This window comes from Phalacrocorax carbo, assembly GCF_963921805.1.
Source record: "Phalacrocorax carbo chromosome W unlocalized genomic scaffold, bPhaCar2.1 SUPER_W_unloc_12, whole genome shotgun sequence".
In the NCBI taxonomy this organism is placed as follows: domain Eukaryota; kingdom Metazoa; phylum Chordata; class Aves; order Suliformes; family Phalacrocoracidae; genus Phalacrocorax; species Phalacrocorax carbo.
The window spans coordinates 269,199-288,179 of NW_026990246.1; the positions used below are offsets into that span (position 1 = coordinate 269,199).

Below are 18,981 nucleotides of genomic sequence, written 5' to 3' on the forward strand. Positions count from 1 at the left end.
AAAGTAAGGGGTTTGGATGCTAAAAATGAGGGTTTGGGAACTAAAAGTGAGGCTTTGAGCCTTGAAAGAGGGGTTTGGACGCTGAAAGTGAGGTTTGCGGTCCCAACTCTAAGACTTTGATGTTAAAAGAGGGGTTTGGGTGTTTTAAAGTGAGTCTTTGTGTGCTGAGAATGAGGCTTTGAGCCTTAAAAGAGGGCTTTGGGCATTAATAATGATGGTTTGGTTCCTGAAAGTGAAGGCCTGGATGCTAAAAGCAAGGGTTTCTGACCTAAAAATGAAGCACTGAGCATTAAAAGAGGGGTTTGGACCCTGAAAGTGAAGGTTTGGATGATAAAAATGAGGCTTTGAGGCTTAAAAACGAGGGGCTGGACTCTAAAAGTCATGATTTGTACTAGAACGAGAGTTTGACAATTACAAGTCCGGGTTCAGTGCTAAGAGTGAGGGTTTGGGACCTAAAAATGAGGCACTGAGCGTTAAAAGAGGGGTTTGGACCCTGAAAGTGCGGCTTTGGGTGTTAAAACCGAGGCTTTGGGAGTTAAAAGAGGGCTTTAGGTCCTAAAAGTGAGGGTTTGCTGTTAAAAATGAGGCTTTGAGCGTTAAAACCGGTTTGGCCCCTGAAAGTGAGATTTGCAGTCTTACTCTAAAAGGCTTTGAGGTTAAAAGAGGCTTTGGGTGCTTTAAAGTGCGTCTTTGGGAGGTATAAATGAGGCATTGAGCATTAAAAGAGGGGTTTGGGCAAAGAAAGTGAGGTTTTGGCTGTTAAAAATGAAGCTTTGAGCATTGTGGTTTGCGGCCCTAACTATAAGGCTTTGAGCATTAAAAGAGGGGTTTGGGTGCTTTAAAGTAAGTCCTTGGGACATGAAAATGAGGGTATGTCCCTAAAAAGGAGGGGTTTGGACCCTAAAAGTGAGGTTTGCAGTCCTAACTCTAAGTCTTTGATGTTAAAAGAGGTGTTTGGGTGTTTTAAAGTGAGTTTTGGGGACCTGGAAATGAGGCACTGAGCGTTAAAAGAGGCGTTTGGACCCTGGAAGTTTGGCTTTGAGTGTTAAAACTGAGGCTTTGAGGGTTAAAAGAGGGCTTTAGGTCCTAAAAGTGAGGGTTTGGCTGTTAAAAATGAGGCACGGAGCTTTAAGAGAGAGTTTTGGACCCTAGCAGTGAGGTTTGTGGTCCTAACTATAAGGCTTTGAGCATTAAAAGAGGGGTTTGGGTGCTTTAAAGTGCGTCTTTGGGACGTGAAAATGAGGGTATGTCCCTAAAAAGGAGGGGTTTGGACCCTGAAAGTGAGGGTTTGGGATCTAAAATAGAGGCTTTGAGCCTTAAAAGAGGGATTTGGACGTTAAAAATGAGAATTTGCTCCATAAAAGTAAGGGGTTTGGATGCTAAAAATGAGGGTTTGGGAACTAAAAGTGAGGCTTTGAGCCTTGAAAGAGGGGTTTGGATGCTGAAAGTGAGGTTTGCGGTCCCAACTCTAAGTCTTTGATGTTCAAAGAGGGGTTTGGGTGTTTTAAAGTGAGTCTTTGGGTGCTGAAAATGAGGCACTGAGCATTAAAAGAGGGGTTTGGACCCTGAAAGTGTAGGTTTGGATGATAAAAATGAGGCTTTGAGACTTAAAATTGAGGGGCTGGACTCTAAAAGTCATGATTTGTACTAGAACGAGAGTTTGGCAATTAAAAGTCCGGGTTCAGTGCTAAGAGTGAGGGTTTGGGACCTAAAAATGAGGCACTGAGCGTTAAAAGAGAGGTTTGGACCCTGAAAGTGCGGCTTTGGGTGTTAAAACCGAGGCTTTGGGAGTTAAAAGAGGGCTTTAGGTCCTAAAAGTGAGGGTTTGCTGTTAAAAATGAGGCTTTGAGCGTTAAAACCGGTTTGGCCCCTAAAAGTGAGATTTGCAGTCTTACTCTAAAAGGCTTTGAGGTTAAAAGAGGCTTTGGGTGCTTTAAAGTGCGTCTTTGGGAGGTATAAATGAGGCATTGAGCAGTAAAAGAGGGGTTTGGGCAAAGAAAGTGAGGTTTTGGCTGTTAAAAATGAAGCTTTCAGCATAAAAGAGGGCTTTGGACCCTAAAAAGTGAGGTTTGCGGTCCTAACAATAAGGCTTTGAGCATTAAAAGAGGGGTTTGGGTGCTTTAAAGTGAGTTTTGGGGACCTGAAAATGAGGGTATGTCCCTAAAAAGGAGGGGTTTGGACCCTAAAAGTGAGGGTTTGGCACCCAAAATTGAGGCTTTGAGCCTAAAAGACAGGGTTGGACCCTAAAAGTGAGGGTTTGGGATCTAGAAATGAGGCTTTGAGCCTTAAAAGAGGGCTTTGGGCATTAATAATGATGGTTTGGTACCTGAAAGTGAAGGCCTGGATGCTAAAAGCAGGGGGTTTCTGAACTAAAAATGAGGCACTGAGCATTAAAAGAGGGGTTTGGACGCTGAAAGTGAAGGTTTGGAACTTAAAAAATGAGGCTTTGAGCCTTGAAAGAGGGATTTGGACTCTAAAAATTACTATTTGGAAGAAAACAATGATGGTTTGACCATAAAAAGTCCAAGTTCGATGCTAAAAGTGAAGGTTTGTGACCTAAAAATGAGGCACTGAGCATTAAAAGAGGGGTTTGGGTCATAGAAGTGTAAAGGTTTGGAATTTAAAAAAGAGGGTTTGTCCCTGAAAAGGAGGGGTTTGGACCCTAAAAGTGAGTATTTGGGTGCCGAAAATGAGGCTTTGAGCCTGAAAAGAGGGATTTGGCAATAAACGTGAGGGTTTGGACTTCAAAAAGGAGGGTTTTGCGCCTTAAAGGAGGGGTTTGGAACTTGAAAGTGAAGGTTTGGAACTTGAAAGTGACGGGGGAGGAAGCACTGTCATTGCAGCCATTTTTCTGCAATGGAGCATTCAGGATTTTGATTTTCGTTTAAAAGCAGGAGCTTTTCTTAAGCCACTCTGGTCTAATAAGACACAGAAATATTATACAAAAGTAAGTGAAATGAACTTCTTTCAGGATATTAAACATGAAATAAAAATGTGGATTCTTCTAGAGGGCAAGTTGTTACATTTCTTCTAGTGTGGTAGCATTCAGGCTGCTGTGACGCTGAAATCCAGGGCTGTCAGAAGCCCTAACAGGATTGTGTGCCCAAATTAAGTTATCTTTGAAAGTGCCTGAATGCCCACCTTCTTTAGGATTATGAGAACTCCACTCCTGCATCCTAATATCACAAGAGTCCTTTAATTCTGTCAAGCTGTATTTCAGATTTACATCTTTGTCAAGGTCTGTAATAAATCTGGCAGTCATATCTGTAGGATGATCTGAAGTTAAAGTTAGCTCTTCTTTGAGCCAGGGATTAGACCAGATGACCTCTTGAGGTGTCCTCCAACCTATGTTATTCTGTGGTTATGCAGCAAGGGAAGATGCTTGCTGCATGGTAGAAATCATGCAGCAAGTGTTCAAAGCTTTGAAAGTGGTGAAGGAGAAGGTGCTGAAACATGTTGTATTGGATACTGTGCAGACATCAGTGATGGTACCTGCCCTGAGGGGCCTGTCTTCTGAACCAGTGTAGAAACCTCATAGAGGACACAGGAAAACATCTTCCTGCCTGGAATATCAGCATGTACCTACAAGTTCAGACATTGTATGGATTTGGATCGTACCAGATGAGCTCACCTGGGCTCTGTTTTTGCAAGTGTTACCTTATAAGAGCAGTTGTGATCTGTGCATTTTGAAATCGCAGCATGAGCAAAGGAGAGAAGAACTCCTGATTCTTTGCTTCAGTGTTTGGAAACAGGCACAGAGCCTCATAATGAAAAATGGAGCTTTTTGTTATAGGTGCCTGGCTCAAGCTTGGCCCAGGAAGTAAAGAACAGAGACTTGCAACTGAAAAGAGTTGGCAGTTTTTCCTGATAGTTTACATGAAAGGTTTCCCAAATTAGCTTCCTTGACAGTTTGAGGAGACAGAAAACATGAACTGATTTTTCACTTATGGGTCAAGCTGGAGTTACTCTGCCAGGCGTGAACACAAGGAGGCTTTGCTGTGCCCCCTGGAGACTTTCCATCAACTTCAGTGGACTTTGAAATCCTTCAGGCATTCTGTATCCTACAGCCCCCCCAAAAGTCTCCATTTGAAGTGAGTTCTGAAGTATCTGTTCATTATGAATGAATGGGAGAGAAGTGTTTTCTTGCTTCCTCCCCTCCTGCTTTTAGGGTGTTTCTAACACCAGTGTCAGTTACAGCTGCAACTTAGTACGTTTTCTCTTGCTTATGGGTGTCTCTGTCCAGCTAGTTAGCTTCAGAAGAATCTTTTCCTGTCTTGTCTGTGAACCCATGAAAAACCCTTGTCTTTTGGTTCTTATGCACATACCCTCATCAAACTCCCTTGCTGGACAACTTGTGGTCTGCAAAGAGTTGTCAGCGTGTTATGGAGCTGCACTCATCCTTTGGAGGGCTGAGCCTATAAAGCTGGGATCCCTTCAGCATCAGTAGAAGTATTTTTCCAGCTGCTGTAGTCTCCCAAGGAGGTAATTTGTGATACTTTCCCTCAAAGCAGGCAGATGTTGTCTCCCTTTTAGCATTTCTGTTATTAACTTTGGTGTAGGATCTTTCCTGGCCCAGCAGCAGATGCAGCTACTATTCTTCCCTTTGGTTCCAGCTATGGAGAGGAGATCGTGTTGCTTGTTGGAATGATAGCCAAGTATGACTCAAACAACTTCAAGTGTCATTCCTAACGCCAGGCTCCCTTGGTGTTTAGCATCAGGGCTGTACTGGCATGGAAACTACTGTAGGAGGGACTGAATTGGGAAGAGACGCTGAAACTGGCCCAGGCATGCACTACCCCAGTGGGATGTCCTGGTCTTTTCCAGGAGTCCCGTTTGGGAGCTTGCCCGTGGCGCTTTGTGGTACGTGGACTCCCTCCAGCAGCTTTCAGCCACGTGAAAGGTGTACACTGCCCTGCTTCTGCCCTATTCACACCTTGTTAGCATCCCAATCTGTTAATAATTGGCAGTGTGGATGACTGCTCCGCTGCCTGACTGTTTTGTGTGTGTTAGAAGACTAGTACTAAGGCAAGCTTTCAAGTGATGTTGATGCTACCCACAATTATTCTTATAGAGAGAGTACACTTGGAATTACAGTAAGTAATTTCATGGTGTGATTTGAGCTGAAGGAAGTTACACCCTTCCTGCTTGTAGGGTAAATTGTGACAAGTTTTAAGTAACAGCTGCAGCCTTGCTGGATTTCAGAAAACTCTTCTTCTGAGACATAATTTGGGGCCTACATACCCGGCAGGCTTCCTGTGCAAAGCAGGTCTGTGTTAATGTATTTGTCAGCCATATAGACTGAAGCCTTGCTTGTGTAGCTCAAACTCAGGTTTAAGCTATCCCATCAGTGTATAATGGTTGTAAGTACTCCTGGGGTCACTCTTTTAGGGAAACACCCAGCAATGTTAGATGAAGTCTTTTTAACCCAGGAAAACTAGGATTCCTGGCCTGGGCGTTTCCTTTTAATAGTTGCCCTTATGATTCTGTCAGTGGTTATCTAGGCACAGAGCTATCTGAACGCTTTTTAAATTAAGCTGTTTTCTTGTATGATGATATTGTGATCATGCATATAATTATAGCCAAATCAGAAATAGGTACATTTAGATTACATTTAATTATTTAGTTGTTTTTTTAAGCTCTGGTTACTCTAAGAAGAGGAAGAAAATATTTCTTGATGCTCTGTTGAAATGGGAAGAGTAGCTCTGGGACAACTGGTATGATAGAATTAAGAGTCTGAACTTCAAAATCAGATGCTTGAAATCATTATTACATGGAGACTGATTAATGGAAATATAAAATGTCTCCAACATTTGGTGAATTAAATACATCAATTCCTAGAAGGAAACAAAGTCTTCATCTTATGAAGCTCTTTAGTGTCATGGTTATGTTAATATAATAAGTACTAGAATTAAGGATTAAAATGTCTTGCTGTGCTGGATGGTTTTTAGTCTAGACATATACCAGAAAATTTACAAGAAAAACTTTGATAAGTATGAAAATGAATCCTCTGTGGTGAAGCATTGCAGTTCTGTGAAAAACACAGGAAGCCTACCATCCCACGAGTACATTGGGACTTAACAAGCAATTCTGCAGAAAAGACCAGACGACCATATGTTTATCCTCTCAAATGTGAAGTTTCCCACAGTTGAGAAATGGTATTTTTAAATCTTCGAGCAAGAATTGTATATGCATTAATATTTCTTTTTGAGTTTCTTGCAACAGTTGGAAGCTGTTTGCTAGTTGTCTGGGTGGTTAGGCTTATGACGATAAAAGCTTTTAATAAAGGAATTAAAATATTGGCAAATGGCCTTGAATGCCTGTTGAAACATGTCTGAGCAAAACACTCGGTTGACTTAATATATTTGGTGCATTAGCAGTTAAGAGTTTTGGTGTCCTGGAACATGCTGGTTCTGGGAGCATAAGAAGATGGGATCTTGGACTAGGTGTCGCTTGGCTCAGGTCTTGCAAAACAGTGATGTTTAAATGTTCTTACTGGTTTTGCAGCTGTCTTTGGGTCCTAGCTTCTGTGTCTCCCTGCATCCATATTGCCCACGCTTAATGAAATTTTCTTCATATCAGCCTGATGAGAATTGAGGTGTTCGAAATATATGCTATAGGCTGAGTACTGTCTAAACCATTAATAAAGGCATGTGGTAATGGGCTAAACTTGTATCAGTGGGACTCAAAAGAGGTGATTTGTTTCAGGCACTGTTGTATGAACTGGTTTCATGGTCTTTTTGAGGGCAAGCTGGTATGTTCCAGGCGAGCTAGGCTCATAGTTCAGTGCTACCAAGGAATCTGAGGTCCTGGTACAACTGCTTCCTCCTCAGTTACACGGGCTTGTGCCAGCTTTGCTGTTCATCAGAGGCACTGCAGAAACAGCTCAGCTCACTAAGCTAGCAGAAGATCACGACTTCCTAACGCGGTTAGCTTTTGCTGGGCTAGCAAGTTGAGTTGTTTCAACAAAGGATCAAGAGTGCCAAGGTGTGGAAAGGGCTGGTGTGGATTGGTCTGAACTCTGCTGAATGGTGGCCTCTGCATCTCCCTTATATAGTGTACATGTGTTTATATTCAAGATTGCTGTTAGATTTTTTTCTCTGCATTTCAAACATTTTGTCTGTTTAATGAGATCTTTCGAGAAAGAGCACTAAACATAGAGACGTTGCATTATTCCCTCTTTGGAACTGTGCTTTGTCTGAAAGGCAAATTTATCAGGAAAGATTATTTTTCAAGAGGGCTGCCAGGATTAATGTCACTCATCAATTGCACATGCATAAAACCACCTGACAGTTTAAAACCTGTTAAAAGGCATTCTAGTTAATTTTCTTTATCAAAAGTATTTGAGCTGGGTTTATGAATTTCCTAGTGCTGTTATTTAATGCTAATTTCTGCTCCTTAAGCATAGACATGCTTGGAGATATAAGTTTATAAAAGGGCTTGGCTGTGCACAGTAGTGGAGGACTGGACCTTGGAGCATCTTCATGAGATAGCGCTGCTCGCCCAGAGAGGAGGCTAGTCAGAACTTCCAGAGTAAGAGTAGCTAGTGATGTCTGGAGCACTCTATTATCTCATCTGGGAAACTATTATTTGTCTTTCCTCCAGTCTCTAACAGTCCTGTTTGGCTGCCATGGCCATTGTGGATGACTTTCCTGTTTAGAATCTGTGTTCTTGAGTCTGCTTAAATACTTTGAGTGAAAGACTATAGCTGAGAGCCCCATGGAAAGGTGATCTTTCTAATGAAAGGCTCCTGCTCTTCAGAACTTAAATATCCAATGAGAAAGGACCACCAAGACTGTGCCAGGCAGTCCGCTGCCTTCACAGGCTTTCATGTTATAGATACTTACTTCAAAAGATCCACATATGTGTGGGAGACAGAACATTTCCTAATACCCAGCAAAATTTATAACCTATAGTGAAAGATCAAAAGCTGCCTCTACAGTATAACACAGGAAAGAAGAGATGTTTCACTTTAAGAGTCCAAGTATGTTGATAACAAAGTTCAGCTGTTTTGCTGGGGTGAGCTGGAGGTGGCAAGGAGGTTGTGCTCGTAATAGCTTTTGTGCGTACTGATGGTTTGCTCTACAACAGAACAGTAAGTAGGGAAATGATGGCCTTTGCTTGATAGCTCAGACCTAAATTGGGTAACAAAGCTGGGGAAGGGTCTGGAGGACATGTCTTATGAGAAGCAGCTGATGGAGGTGGGGGTGTTTAGCCTGGAGAAGAGGAGACTGAGGGGAGACCTTATCGCTCTCTACAGTGACCTAAAAGGAGGCTGTAGTGGGTTGGGGGTTGGTGTCTTCTCCCAAGTAACAAGTGATAGGACAAAAGGAAATGGCCTCAAGCTGCGTCAGGGGAGGTTTAGATTGGATATTAGGAAAAATTTCTTCACTGAAAGCATGGTCAGGCATTGGAACAGGCTGCCCAGAGAGGTGGTGGAGTCACCATCCCTGGGGGTGTTCAAAAACTGTGTAGGTGTGGCACTCTGGGGCACGGTTTGGGAGGCCTGGGGGTGTTGGGTTGATGGTTGCACTTGATGATCCTAGAGGTCTTTTCCAAGAGTCTGTGATTCTAAATTTGGACCTAATGAAGAGGGTACAGATTGCCATGAAGAGAAATTTAAATGCATACTGTTTTAGTTCGGATCAGATCTTCTGGAAACAGGATTTAAACTTAAAATAATATATAGTCAGATAATATGTAACCTAGGTAATTGCATATCTCTGTTCTTTCCTTTTCAGGTGGCTATGGTAGAAGTTCAGCTAGACTCAGACCACGACTACCCTCAAGGTCTTTTGATAGCCTTCAGTGCCTGTACTACCGTCCTTGTTGCAGTTCACCTTTTTGCACTCATGATAAGTACCTGCATTCTTCCCAATATCGAGGCTGTTAGCAATGTGCATAATCTCAACTCTGTAAAGGAATCTCCTCATGAGCGTATGCATCGGCACATTGAGCTTGCGTGGGCATTTTCAACTGTCATTGGGACTTTGCTCTTTCTTGCAGAGGTGGTGCTACTGTGTTGGGTGAAGTTTCTTCCTTTAAAGAAGAAACCTGATAACACACCCCAGAGCAACAGCTCTACCATCACATCAGGACAGGCAGCAGCCATCGCATCAACGTCTATTATGGTTCCCTTTGGATTGATTTTCATTGTGTTTGCAGTCCACTTCTACAGGTCACTGGTGAGCCATAAAACAGACAGGCAGTTTCAAGAACTGAATGAACTTGCTGAATTTGCACGGCTCCAGGATCAGCTGGATCACAGAGGTGATGCTATCTCCTCAGCTGTCACCCATTTTGCATAAACCTGTACTTAAAGAAAATAAACCCACTCTTCTGCTTCTGCCTTGTTAGGTTGATTCCCCTGTGAATGAACTGGTCGAACTGTTGATTACTGTTTAAAGAGAGATTATAAATGTTGTTCTAACCCTTTAGAGAGAGAAAAAATGTTGTTCCTTTTCATAAAAATTTTAGCTGATGTCTGATGGAATGGATGGGGGGGTATGCTTGCACTGCGCATGCATCCCTCCTCTTGTGAGCATTTGTCTAGATTGCTTCTTGTTAATGCTGAATGGTGGCTGTATAAATACATGGAAAATAACCTTGTAAATGTGGGTATTTGTTAGGGATGGGTAGAGAAGCTTTTTTTTTCCTCTCTTTATTTGATGTTGGCATTTACTAGAAGATACTGCTTGTCCAATCCATATTGCACGGCATGATACAAATTACTTGGGGTATGCAGCAATTAGCACTTGGTTTCAGTGCTAGCGCTGTTCTCTCTAGAAAGCCTGACAGACGGTAGAAATGAAAGCTTTCCCACCACTTTCCCCAGTATGTTTTGCTGCCAAGTAATTATTACTTTACTGATTCCTTCAGCACCTTTTCCTGTGGCAGTTACACATTTTATAACTCGCTAAACGCCCATGACTAGCCTTACTGTGATGTGGTGTGGCCACATGAGTAGGAATGAGACTCTTCTTTGGAAGAAAAATAAAAGCAATAACTGTTTTTTAAAGTTCTCATGAGCTGGCAAATATTCTCTGGAGAGATAGATTTGCCTGTTTCCCATTTAGGAATCTTTTTTTAAAAAGAAACTAGATGGAAATTATCACTGGATAATTTTTTTGCTTGAAAATCAGAACCACTGCTGTATTTTTTCCAAGCCAAAGTAGTAATTACTTTGTAATTTTATATATAAAAAGAATATTTTTAATAAGTCCTCATATAAAAGCAGCAAAAGGTAGTTTCACTGCGTTGAATTCCCAAGTAATTAGCTATGTCTTGGTCTTCCTTGTTTAGAAAAAGTCTTCTCCTTGCTGAAGTGTTGTATATAATAACTTGTTTTGCTTCCAAAGGATCTGGAAGACTGCTTTTCTTTATGTAGGTTTATTTACAAAAGTAGGTTATTTGTAATTAATATTGCTTCTTGCTTTCAGACATACGTCTGTGACGTTGAGGCTACTGTGTCGGGGTGTTTTTTATTTCCGCTTTAAGCAAAAACTTCCATTTGGTCTCTTAGATAAGAAGTTTGTCCCAGAAGGATTGCAGCAGTTGTCCTGGGCTGCTTCAGTAGTTCTAGCTATGTCTAGAAGTGGAATTTTTTTGAATGCAGCTCTTCTGTGGAGCGGCTTCGGGCTTTAATGGGTAAAAGCTGTTTTTTGAATGCAAACTGAGACAGTTTCAAGTCTAATGGAACAAAACTTGACCTCCGTACTGTAGCTAACACTGTGGAATAGAAATCTGGGGTTTTGAAATTGGGCAGGAATGAAAGTGACAGTGCAGTGGGGCTGTACCTGACTGAGCCTGAACATGGTCTCTTACACCCAGCCTCCATCTCAGGTCAGCCCGACATCTTTACAAACTGTAGGATGTGCCCACAGAGTGAGGGTGGCAGGGTGTGTTTACTACTGAAGCAGCCTCATGAAGCAAATGGGCTGATTTCTCATGTCAGCACCACAGCAGTGGAAAGTGTTGATAAGGTCACCCACTGTGTGCTTGTATTCTGAAAAATAACCATTAAAAAACCTCTGGGCTTTTTTTTTTCAGCAGTATTCTTGGTTTACAAGCAGAAAACAGCTTTCCACTTGCCATTTTCACAGGTCCTTCTGGCATACAAAGGCCAAACTGGGTTTTCTCTAGCTCTGCCATTACATTATGCTTCAAGTATATTCTGTTACTGATGTAAATCTGCTGATGGTGAGGATTGTGATTACAGTCCTGCAGGTGTTCATTCACAGAGCACTGGAAGGATTATGTTAGTAAAGGCATTAATGAAGCAGCATTCCAAAACATGAAATCTTGGTAGTAGGCACAAAATGTATTTTCCCATCCTTTACTGGAATCCTAGTCCTGCCTTGGGGAAAAAAAAGACTCTTAAAAACCCTCAGTAAAGCAGGAAATATATTTCCCAACTTTATTTTGTAGAACTAATTGCTGTCCTGGATAAGTAGCTGACATTTCTCTTTATTTTGTGGATCTTTTACAAAGTGACAGAGAAGTGTGGGGTTTTTTTGTTTTAAGAAGCTGGTGGGACAACATAATTTTTAACTTTCTCAATCTGGTTGGTTCTGAGCTAATGGCGTTGTTATTACAGCTGCTTTTCTGACTATTTTCTGCACTTTAAGCCATGATATCAAGTATGTTTCTCTCATTTTCCAGCTGTGGAAATGGTTGTGAAAGTTACACCTTGGGCACAGTCTTGTAACTGTGTGCCAGCGGCAGTAACCAGACCCAAACACATGGATCTAAATGTTAAGAGTGCACTTAGATTTTGGTTTTTATCCCTTATTTATACTAATGGTCTAACGCATTTACCTCAAGCATTTTAAACATTGGTTATTGTATATTCCTTATTTAGATATAAAATACTTCAATGAAATAAAATATACTAAATTATTGCTGATTATTTGTTATCTAGAGGCCTAAAATATGCTTATTTTCTCTGTATCCCTGATCTCTTCAGTTACATTGTGCTAATCCTAACTGTCTATTTCTGAGGATCTCTTAAATATATCCAGTTACTAATTTCAGTCATAATACAAAGATAAAATTTCCTGTTCATGCAGGCAGGTATAAAGAATTTAACATAGTTGACATGCTTTTCCTCCTGTCAGCACTGCTTAAATCTTGGCACTAAGCATGTTGTGGTGTTGTCATCTCTGAGTGCTTAAATAGAAAAGTAGGTTATCTTTCAGCCTAGAAGACAGGAAGAGTCAAGGGACCAAATGAACTGTAAATGAGAGGCAATACTCGGAAGCACAGTATCAATCAGGTGAACTAAGGCCCTGCTGTCCCACAGTTTGTGTTTCACCAGCCAGCTGCAGGGCCACCTTCCCTCGGTCTTGCGGGTGACGCTCAGCAGCGCCTCGCGGATCAGGAGTGCTGCAGCTCTGCACATGGTCCTTGTCTCGGGTAGAAGCGGAGCAGCCAGTGCCGTGCCGTTACGTGCCCGGGGTCCAGCGCGTGGGCTGGCCAAGGAGCAGAGCCGGGGCAAGATCTGGTGCTCTGCATTCCCGGCACTAGGGAGGAGAGCCAGTGTCATGTTATGGAAAATGCACAGAGGGAGCAAGTAAAGTTGCATTAATAAAAATACTAGTTGAAACATGATCTGTTATAGCTTCAAAAGCCATCTTGGGTCGCAGGTATGTATGGGGCTGCATTTGGGGGGTGTGGAAGGGGGCAATTATTTGACTATACTTTTCTAGGGCTTTTATAGCATATAATAACTTGCTTCTTCTCTAAGGCAATGTGAAAGACCTTGAAACCAAGAGGAGCACGCTTACTTTACAGGAGGAATAAGCCAGAGGGGCTGGGCAAAGAGTCACTGTGCCTGTCTTTTTTGCTGCTTGTGGTTTTTCTCTCTGCCCCGCCCCCCCAACCCCCCCCCAAAAAAATAATGGGGGGTGGGAGGAGGCTTCTGAGCAAAGCCACCTGCAGGGCGAAGCGTGTGTGGGCAGCCTTGAGGGAAAAGCGAGGCAGCCCGCGACATGATACACCACAATGTGGATTCGAGACCCAAATGAATAAGTAACCCAGGATCATGTTCTTATCTTGCATCTTTTTTTCCTTCAGCCATCCGGTTATTAATTTTGGCTGTCATCAAACATTGCTTGGGCCTCTGCTAAAACACCATCTGGATCAACTAGTTCAATCTAGATAAAAAAGAATACAAATCAGTTATGCAGTGTAATTGAAGAAGCTTAAGGTTTTATAGATCTTGATTACTCAAGCATTAACTGAGAATCTCCCATGTATCAGGACTTCAGTTTATATTGCAGCCTTTCAATTACTGATTTAGAAACATTGCTACACTTCCCTAATTTTATCAGCATGTTGAACATCATCTCCTTGAAATAGCCCTGCATGGAGTGGACTGGTTGTCTTTAACAAAACACTTTCTTAGATAAGACTGGATTTGATTTGTAGCCTGTTGGGTCTCACATGTAGTTTTAAGAGGTGAATAATTGCAGTCACTCAAGTGAGCACCAAAGGTCACAGGAAAGCAGGAGTCCGGCCGGAGTCACGTAGTCTGTGTGCAACGGGATGCACGTTCTTGAGAGGGAAGCGCCAAAGCCCTGCCAGGATCTTCTCGTCTCATTCCAACCTGCTTTATGTCCTGATGCTTTCGGGTGTGGGTGTCGGGGGGGGTGGGGGGGTGGGGTGTGTGTTTGTTTTCTTCCAGGCATATTTTGTTACACGTCCCCCATCTCTGCAGTTATGTTCAAATTTTGCCTTGATGCAATCCCATCATCTACATACTGCATTCCGTCAAAGGTTATGACCGTCGCTCTCTAGTTTTCAGCCATTTTCTGTCCTGTGCACCCCACCATTTGTTCCTTTTACCTGTCAATGAAGACACACAGTGATGCTTCTCCGATGCAGAAGCTCAGATCCTTGCTGTTAGCCTCTTGCCAGGCAAAAGCTGACTACACCTCTGGTTTTGGCAGTTCTTTATGCTCCCTCATCGTCTACTTTGCTCTAACAGCTACTTGTGACATGATTTGACAAAAGCTCTACGAGAATCTGCAGACAATTTTTCTTCTTTTATCCATTACTTCCTTCATATTCTGAGACAAAACTCTTCTGATGGAAAGTGCAATAATGGCAGTGAAAGTTGATGCTTTTTCTTCGTAGAGCAGAAGAAAATTAGGTCATAACCTGGTCTTCAGGGAGTTAAATAAACAGCCAGGCTTGAACATCCTGCCTTAGTGACGTGGCAGTTCATCCCAGGCCGTTGGGCTGGGTTGCTGAGGAGGCTGTTCTCGGGTGACCTTTGACAAACCTTGTAAGGTAAATATTTTTAGCTACAGAAGTACTGCTCCTTTCATTCCATTTGCAAAATTGAGATTGTTTTTTCCTGGTGAGTATTTGGTGTTTACTCTTCTGCACTGCCCTGGGTGTGCCTAGTACTAGCTTATCAAAAATGCTTGTGCTCAAAGGGCCCTTGCTATAGAAACCAGATTTGAAAAAGTAAGGGAAGCAAAGATGTAACAGCTGTGAGCTTTGGTAGCTGCGTGTGCCCAATATCATTTGCAACAACCTTGTCCCTGGAGCAGAGGAAGGTTGGTAGCTTTACCTGCCATGCTGTTCCCTGCGTTACTGGAATAAAGCAGTGTACTGTGGTGATCCAGTGTGGTTCCGCTCAGCTCTAAGCAAAGAGGAGCTTCCCTGCCTGTATCCTGCAGTAACTGTCCCTTGGAAATGTGATGCCTTTGTATTTCATATGTGGGGCAGACTATGGGGATTCAAGCTTGAGACTTTTGGCCAGCTATGTCACTTGGAGCCACGTCTGTTCCCTACTGATGCTTGTGCCCTGTCCTCTGAGGGCACAGAGCAGGGGACAGGCTCTCCCCTCCTCAGCTCCTGCACCAAAGTGATGTGCAAGGACCCGGCAGCTGCCAGGCTGATGGCCTGGGGTGTCTGTGTGCCCTATTGTGCATCTCATCGAGTCTTTGGGTGGGGGACAGGGACTGGCTTGTCCACTGCAGCCTGTGTCAGTCATAAGGGAAAAAGGGGAGCAGAGCACGTCTGCTCTCAGACACCCGTCTGCCCACCTTGGGGAAGCTACAGGCACCGCTCTGCCCATGAGGCTGCTGGACATGGACAAGACCCTGACTCAGGGTGCCTGGGTAAAAGAAATAGCTGATGTTAGCACTGCAGCTGTGTGGGTTTTGGTGCGGTGTAGTCAGGCTTTAGCAGCTTGGCTTGGCAAAATCATTTGGTTTTGACGCAAATCCCACTATTGTCTCTGCCTCTATTGTCCCCGTTTCCTGTGTGCTACTTCAGGTCTCTAAGCAGTTTTGGTGTATGAGAACTGCATTTTTTCAGGTGTAGGCGATTAGGAGGCTCCAGCAGTGTCTGGACGGTTCCCATGTCCCTGTGGGGCCATTTAGGATGCTGCTGGCCAAAAGACTGAGCACACACCCTGTGAGCTGGAAACCCCATGGGGGTAATTGCTTGAAGAGTGAAATGCTACCTGGAGAGCTGCCCTGAGCACTGATGAATGCAAACATCACTAGCAAAACCAAAATTTCCAAGTAATTTACCTTTGGGATTGGATACTGAGTAGGGGCAGGAGCTTCGTCTCTGCCAAAGTCAATCAAAACTCCACGTTTTGGTATATCCGCTGCCCAGATACCTTCAAACAATTGTCCCTTATCCAAGTAGAAAAATTTCCCTGGGCCATGCTTCTTTCCATCTTTCCAACCTCCTTCGTACTGATTTTCATTTGCTGCAATTAAACACATGAACAGACCATGAAATTTGCACTTTCATTAAGGGGCTGCAGACGAAACCAATCAACACAGCAAACCGACAGAAGAGGAAAACATCTGTTTGTCCCCTCAATAATTTCAGGGGGCCTGCGGCATGGTGTGCTCTGCTTTTGCAGTGCTCCTTTTGGTGTGCTGCAGAGCCAGAAAAGGCTGCAGAAGAAGCCCACGTTTGCCCACTTGGAACAAGAACTGCATTCACCTACTTTGTTCTTTGCCTGGTGATACTAATTTCTTGCTGATATGCAGGGCGAGTGAGCTCAGTGTAAGAGTAGTCGCTGAGTCACTCTTCACAACATGAAAAATTATAGGACGGAAGTTTTGGATTTGTCACTGCAACAAATCATGCAGGATCTCTGGCTTGGAGAGATTTGCTTGTCAGAGCAAGGAACAGCAGCACTGTCTGATTGTTGTCCAGTCAAAATAATCTTGATTTCAAGTAACACTTGTAGTTATGTTTTTTCTCAATGAATTACAGAGCAAGAATTGCTGTGAGTGTCTGAATTGTTCAGGCAATCAGTTACAGACTGTTTTTCCAGCTGTATTGCATCCCTTGGCATTTTTCTGCAAGTCGAGAGAGGCTTTTTTGATCTTTGTGCTGCTCTCCAGGAATCCATCCATCACCAACAGAGAAAGCAGAGCGGCAGGGAAAGAGAGCAGCCTTGTCCAGGGACGCTGGTTGAGAAGGCGCATCTCACCCATGGTGATGATGGTGCTGGGATACATCCAGGTCACCCTGCTCTCACTAGGAGAGTCCTCTGCTGTCCATTCCTTCTAGACACAGTGTTTCTAAACCAAAAATTTCCGACAGAGTTAATTAGTGGAAATATCTTTAGGTCTTAGCCAAATTCTGCTATTCTTTGTGGCAGGAGGTGGCCAAAGCACCAGAGCACCCAGCACAGTGCTGCAGAGGAGCTGGGGATTGCCAGAACGCCATAAGGCAAGAGGAAAAAACCAAAAATGTGTCTGGGGACTATCACTGCCGGGCTATTCAGGCATGGCCTGGTTCACAGGTTGGCATCGTGGCAGTGGTTATCTTCAGCTCGCATCTGGTGGTGTGCTTATCTGCAATGCCGGCCTGCCCTGCCCACAGGTGGGAGCAGCTCAGCTTCTGGTCTCTGGCCACTGACAGGCTCTGAAACCACCAAAATCAGAGACCCAGCTGTGATGGAGGGGCCATCAAAGGCACTGGCTGCACCCATCCACTCTCCTCCCAGAGCACCTCAGAGGCTGCGTTGCTCACGGACAAGATTTCTACAGACGTGCAACGCTCAGGTTTAAAAGCTGTTCAGCAACGGGCTGTAGCGGAGGCAGCGAATCAGTGCGGTGCTCGCAGCCAAGCTCGCCCTCACTGGGCACACTGCCACTACAAGCAATTTAATCTTGAGCTGCAGCTCATCGTGACCTCTGCTGAAGAACTCCTTTTCTTTCACCATCACAAAGCTGCCGGCATGTGGGCAAGCTTCCAGTGGCTGAGCTGAATACATTAAACTTGTGGGTATGAAATAATTGCTCTGGCTAATTTTAACCAAAAGGAATCCAGCTCACAATTGGTTGCAGGCTATACTGGAGGCAACCAGGCTCTGAAATGGTGCACCAACCTCAGCTCAGCCCTGAGGGGCCATCAATTTATAACGCCGAGGGTGACTTTGGTGGGAGCCAAGCCGATCAGTGGAAGGAGTTGCTCCTGGAAGCGGGTGCTGATTTCATCTGGATGAGCCACTGGTCCAAAGTGACTTTACAGTCAGCAGAGAGAGCACAGTCATGCCTGTGGTGTGCAGTGAAGGTCATGCTCATTCCCCCCAGCTGCTTTGCTTAGCTAATTACTAGCCTTGAGATCACTTTCAGGCAAAAAGATGAACAATAATATGGAGATAATATTTCTTAAAATGTTCGTGGAATGCAGTGCCTTGTATTGCAAAGAATTGGGATTCTTGGCTTCAGGGAAAAATGTGTTAAACTCCAAGCAAAATAAGGGGAAAAAAATTTCCAAATTTCTATTTTTACGCTGAGATTGCCCCCAACATTGCCAATCCATTATGTGCCTGGTGTTATTTCTGGGAAGGAATTGTATACTAATGAAACCCCTGTGTTCACTCAACATGAGTCAGTGTCAGAAGTAAGAGAGGGGATGGAGTGAACTCAAAAAGAAAAGTTCTCTCTTTTTCTTTTTTCTGTGTTGGAAACTGGACTCCTCGTTGGTATGCAGCAGTTAGAAAGTATGTCTGGCAAAGTGCCTGGCTTGAAAAGAGAGATTTGCTCTTCCCTGACCCAACAGTATATTATCTCTAACCCTAACCATCCCAGTCATTTAAATGTAAATCACAGCAAAAATAAGCTTTCACGTGTGTGGGCTTGAGCAGCGCAAGGCCGGCCCTTGCACGGCCTGTGCTGCCTCCAGCCCCAGACCAGGAGGGGAGGGACAACACTGGGAGCAGCCGCAAGGCTGCAGCAGGCCATGCGATGCAGCATCCAGAACTCCAGACGGCAGAGGCCTCCGGAGAGCAGCGTGACACCAAATACCTTGAAGGGGGCAGGCAGACACACTGGGTGAGGGTGGCCAGTACTTACGCAGCCGCAGCATCCCCTGCCCGCTAGGCCGGCCTGCCAACCACTGCCCTTCGTAGATGGATCCGTCCTGGTAGTACATCCGTCCCCAGCCGCTCCGCAGCCCACCGCTCCACTCGCCCTCGTAGCGCTCCCCACCAGGGTAAAACGTCGCACCGTAGCCCTGGACGGCAGTACAGAGATGGCCGGTTAGGAGCCTTTGTGTTAAAGGCGTCAGTGTTCAGTTTTGGGATATTACTTTCTTAATAGGCTAGTCCTTTGCTTACACATGGCTGCTGGCAGCCCAACTCAGTGGACATTCTTGTGTTGAAGGAAACGAGAGGTGATGGCATGGGATTTTTTTTTGGCAAACGATTTTATTCCCACGACAAAATCCCAGGTTTGTATCTCAGTGTGTTATCATTGGCAGGGTCACTGCTAATATTTAGCTAAAAGCAGGTTTTACCAGTATACAAACCTGCCTGTGGACGTGCAGCATAAAAAAATCTTGCTTCTCAACGCAGGGATTTTATGCCTTTCAACCCTGATGATGCTTTGTACCACCCAGTGTGTCCCAGGCTGAGCAGCCCCTTCCCTTGCCCCTGGGCAGAGCAAAGGTCTCTAAGTGATGCTAACCACAGAAACGGTTTTTCCTTCTCCTCTA

General features: G+C 44.0%; 2 protein-coding genes across 2 annotated transcripts; one reads left to right on the forward strand and one right to left on the reverse strand.

Annotated features, from left to right (window-relative positions):
• The first annotated feature begins 8,720 nt into the window (after positions 1 to 8,720).
• LOC135310825 (calcium release-activated calcium channel protein 1-like) lies at positions 8,721 to 11,897 on the forward strand. The gene has a single exon (XM_064439861.1). The coding sequence runs from the start codon at positions 8,745 to 8,747 to the stop codon at positions 9,303 to 9,305; it is 561 nt and encodes a 186-aa protein (XP_064295931.1). The 5' UTR covers positions 8,721 to 8,744; the 3' UTR covers positions 9,306 to 11,897.
• Positions 11,898 to 13,082: 1,185 nt separating this feature from the next.
• On the reverse strand, positions 13,083 to 18,501 carry MORN3 (MORN repeat containing 3; the record flags this gene model as incomplete). Its single annotated transcript, XM_064439863.1, has 3 exons — positions 13,083 to 13,151; positions 15,546 to 15,730; positions 18,342 to 18,501. Coding segments are annotated over 3 exons (414 nt in total), but the record flags the coding sequence as incomplete, so codon positions are not given.
• Positions 18,502 to 18,981: the final 480 nt, after the last annotated feature.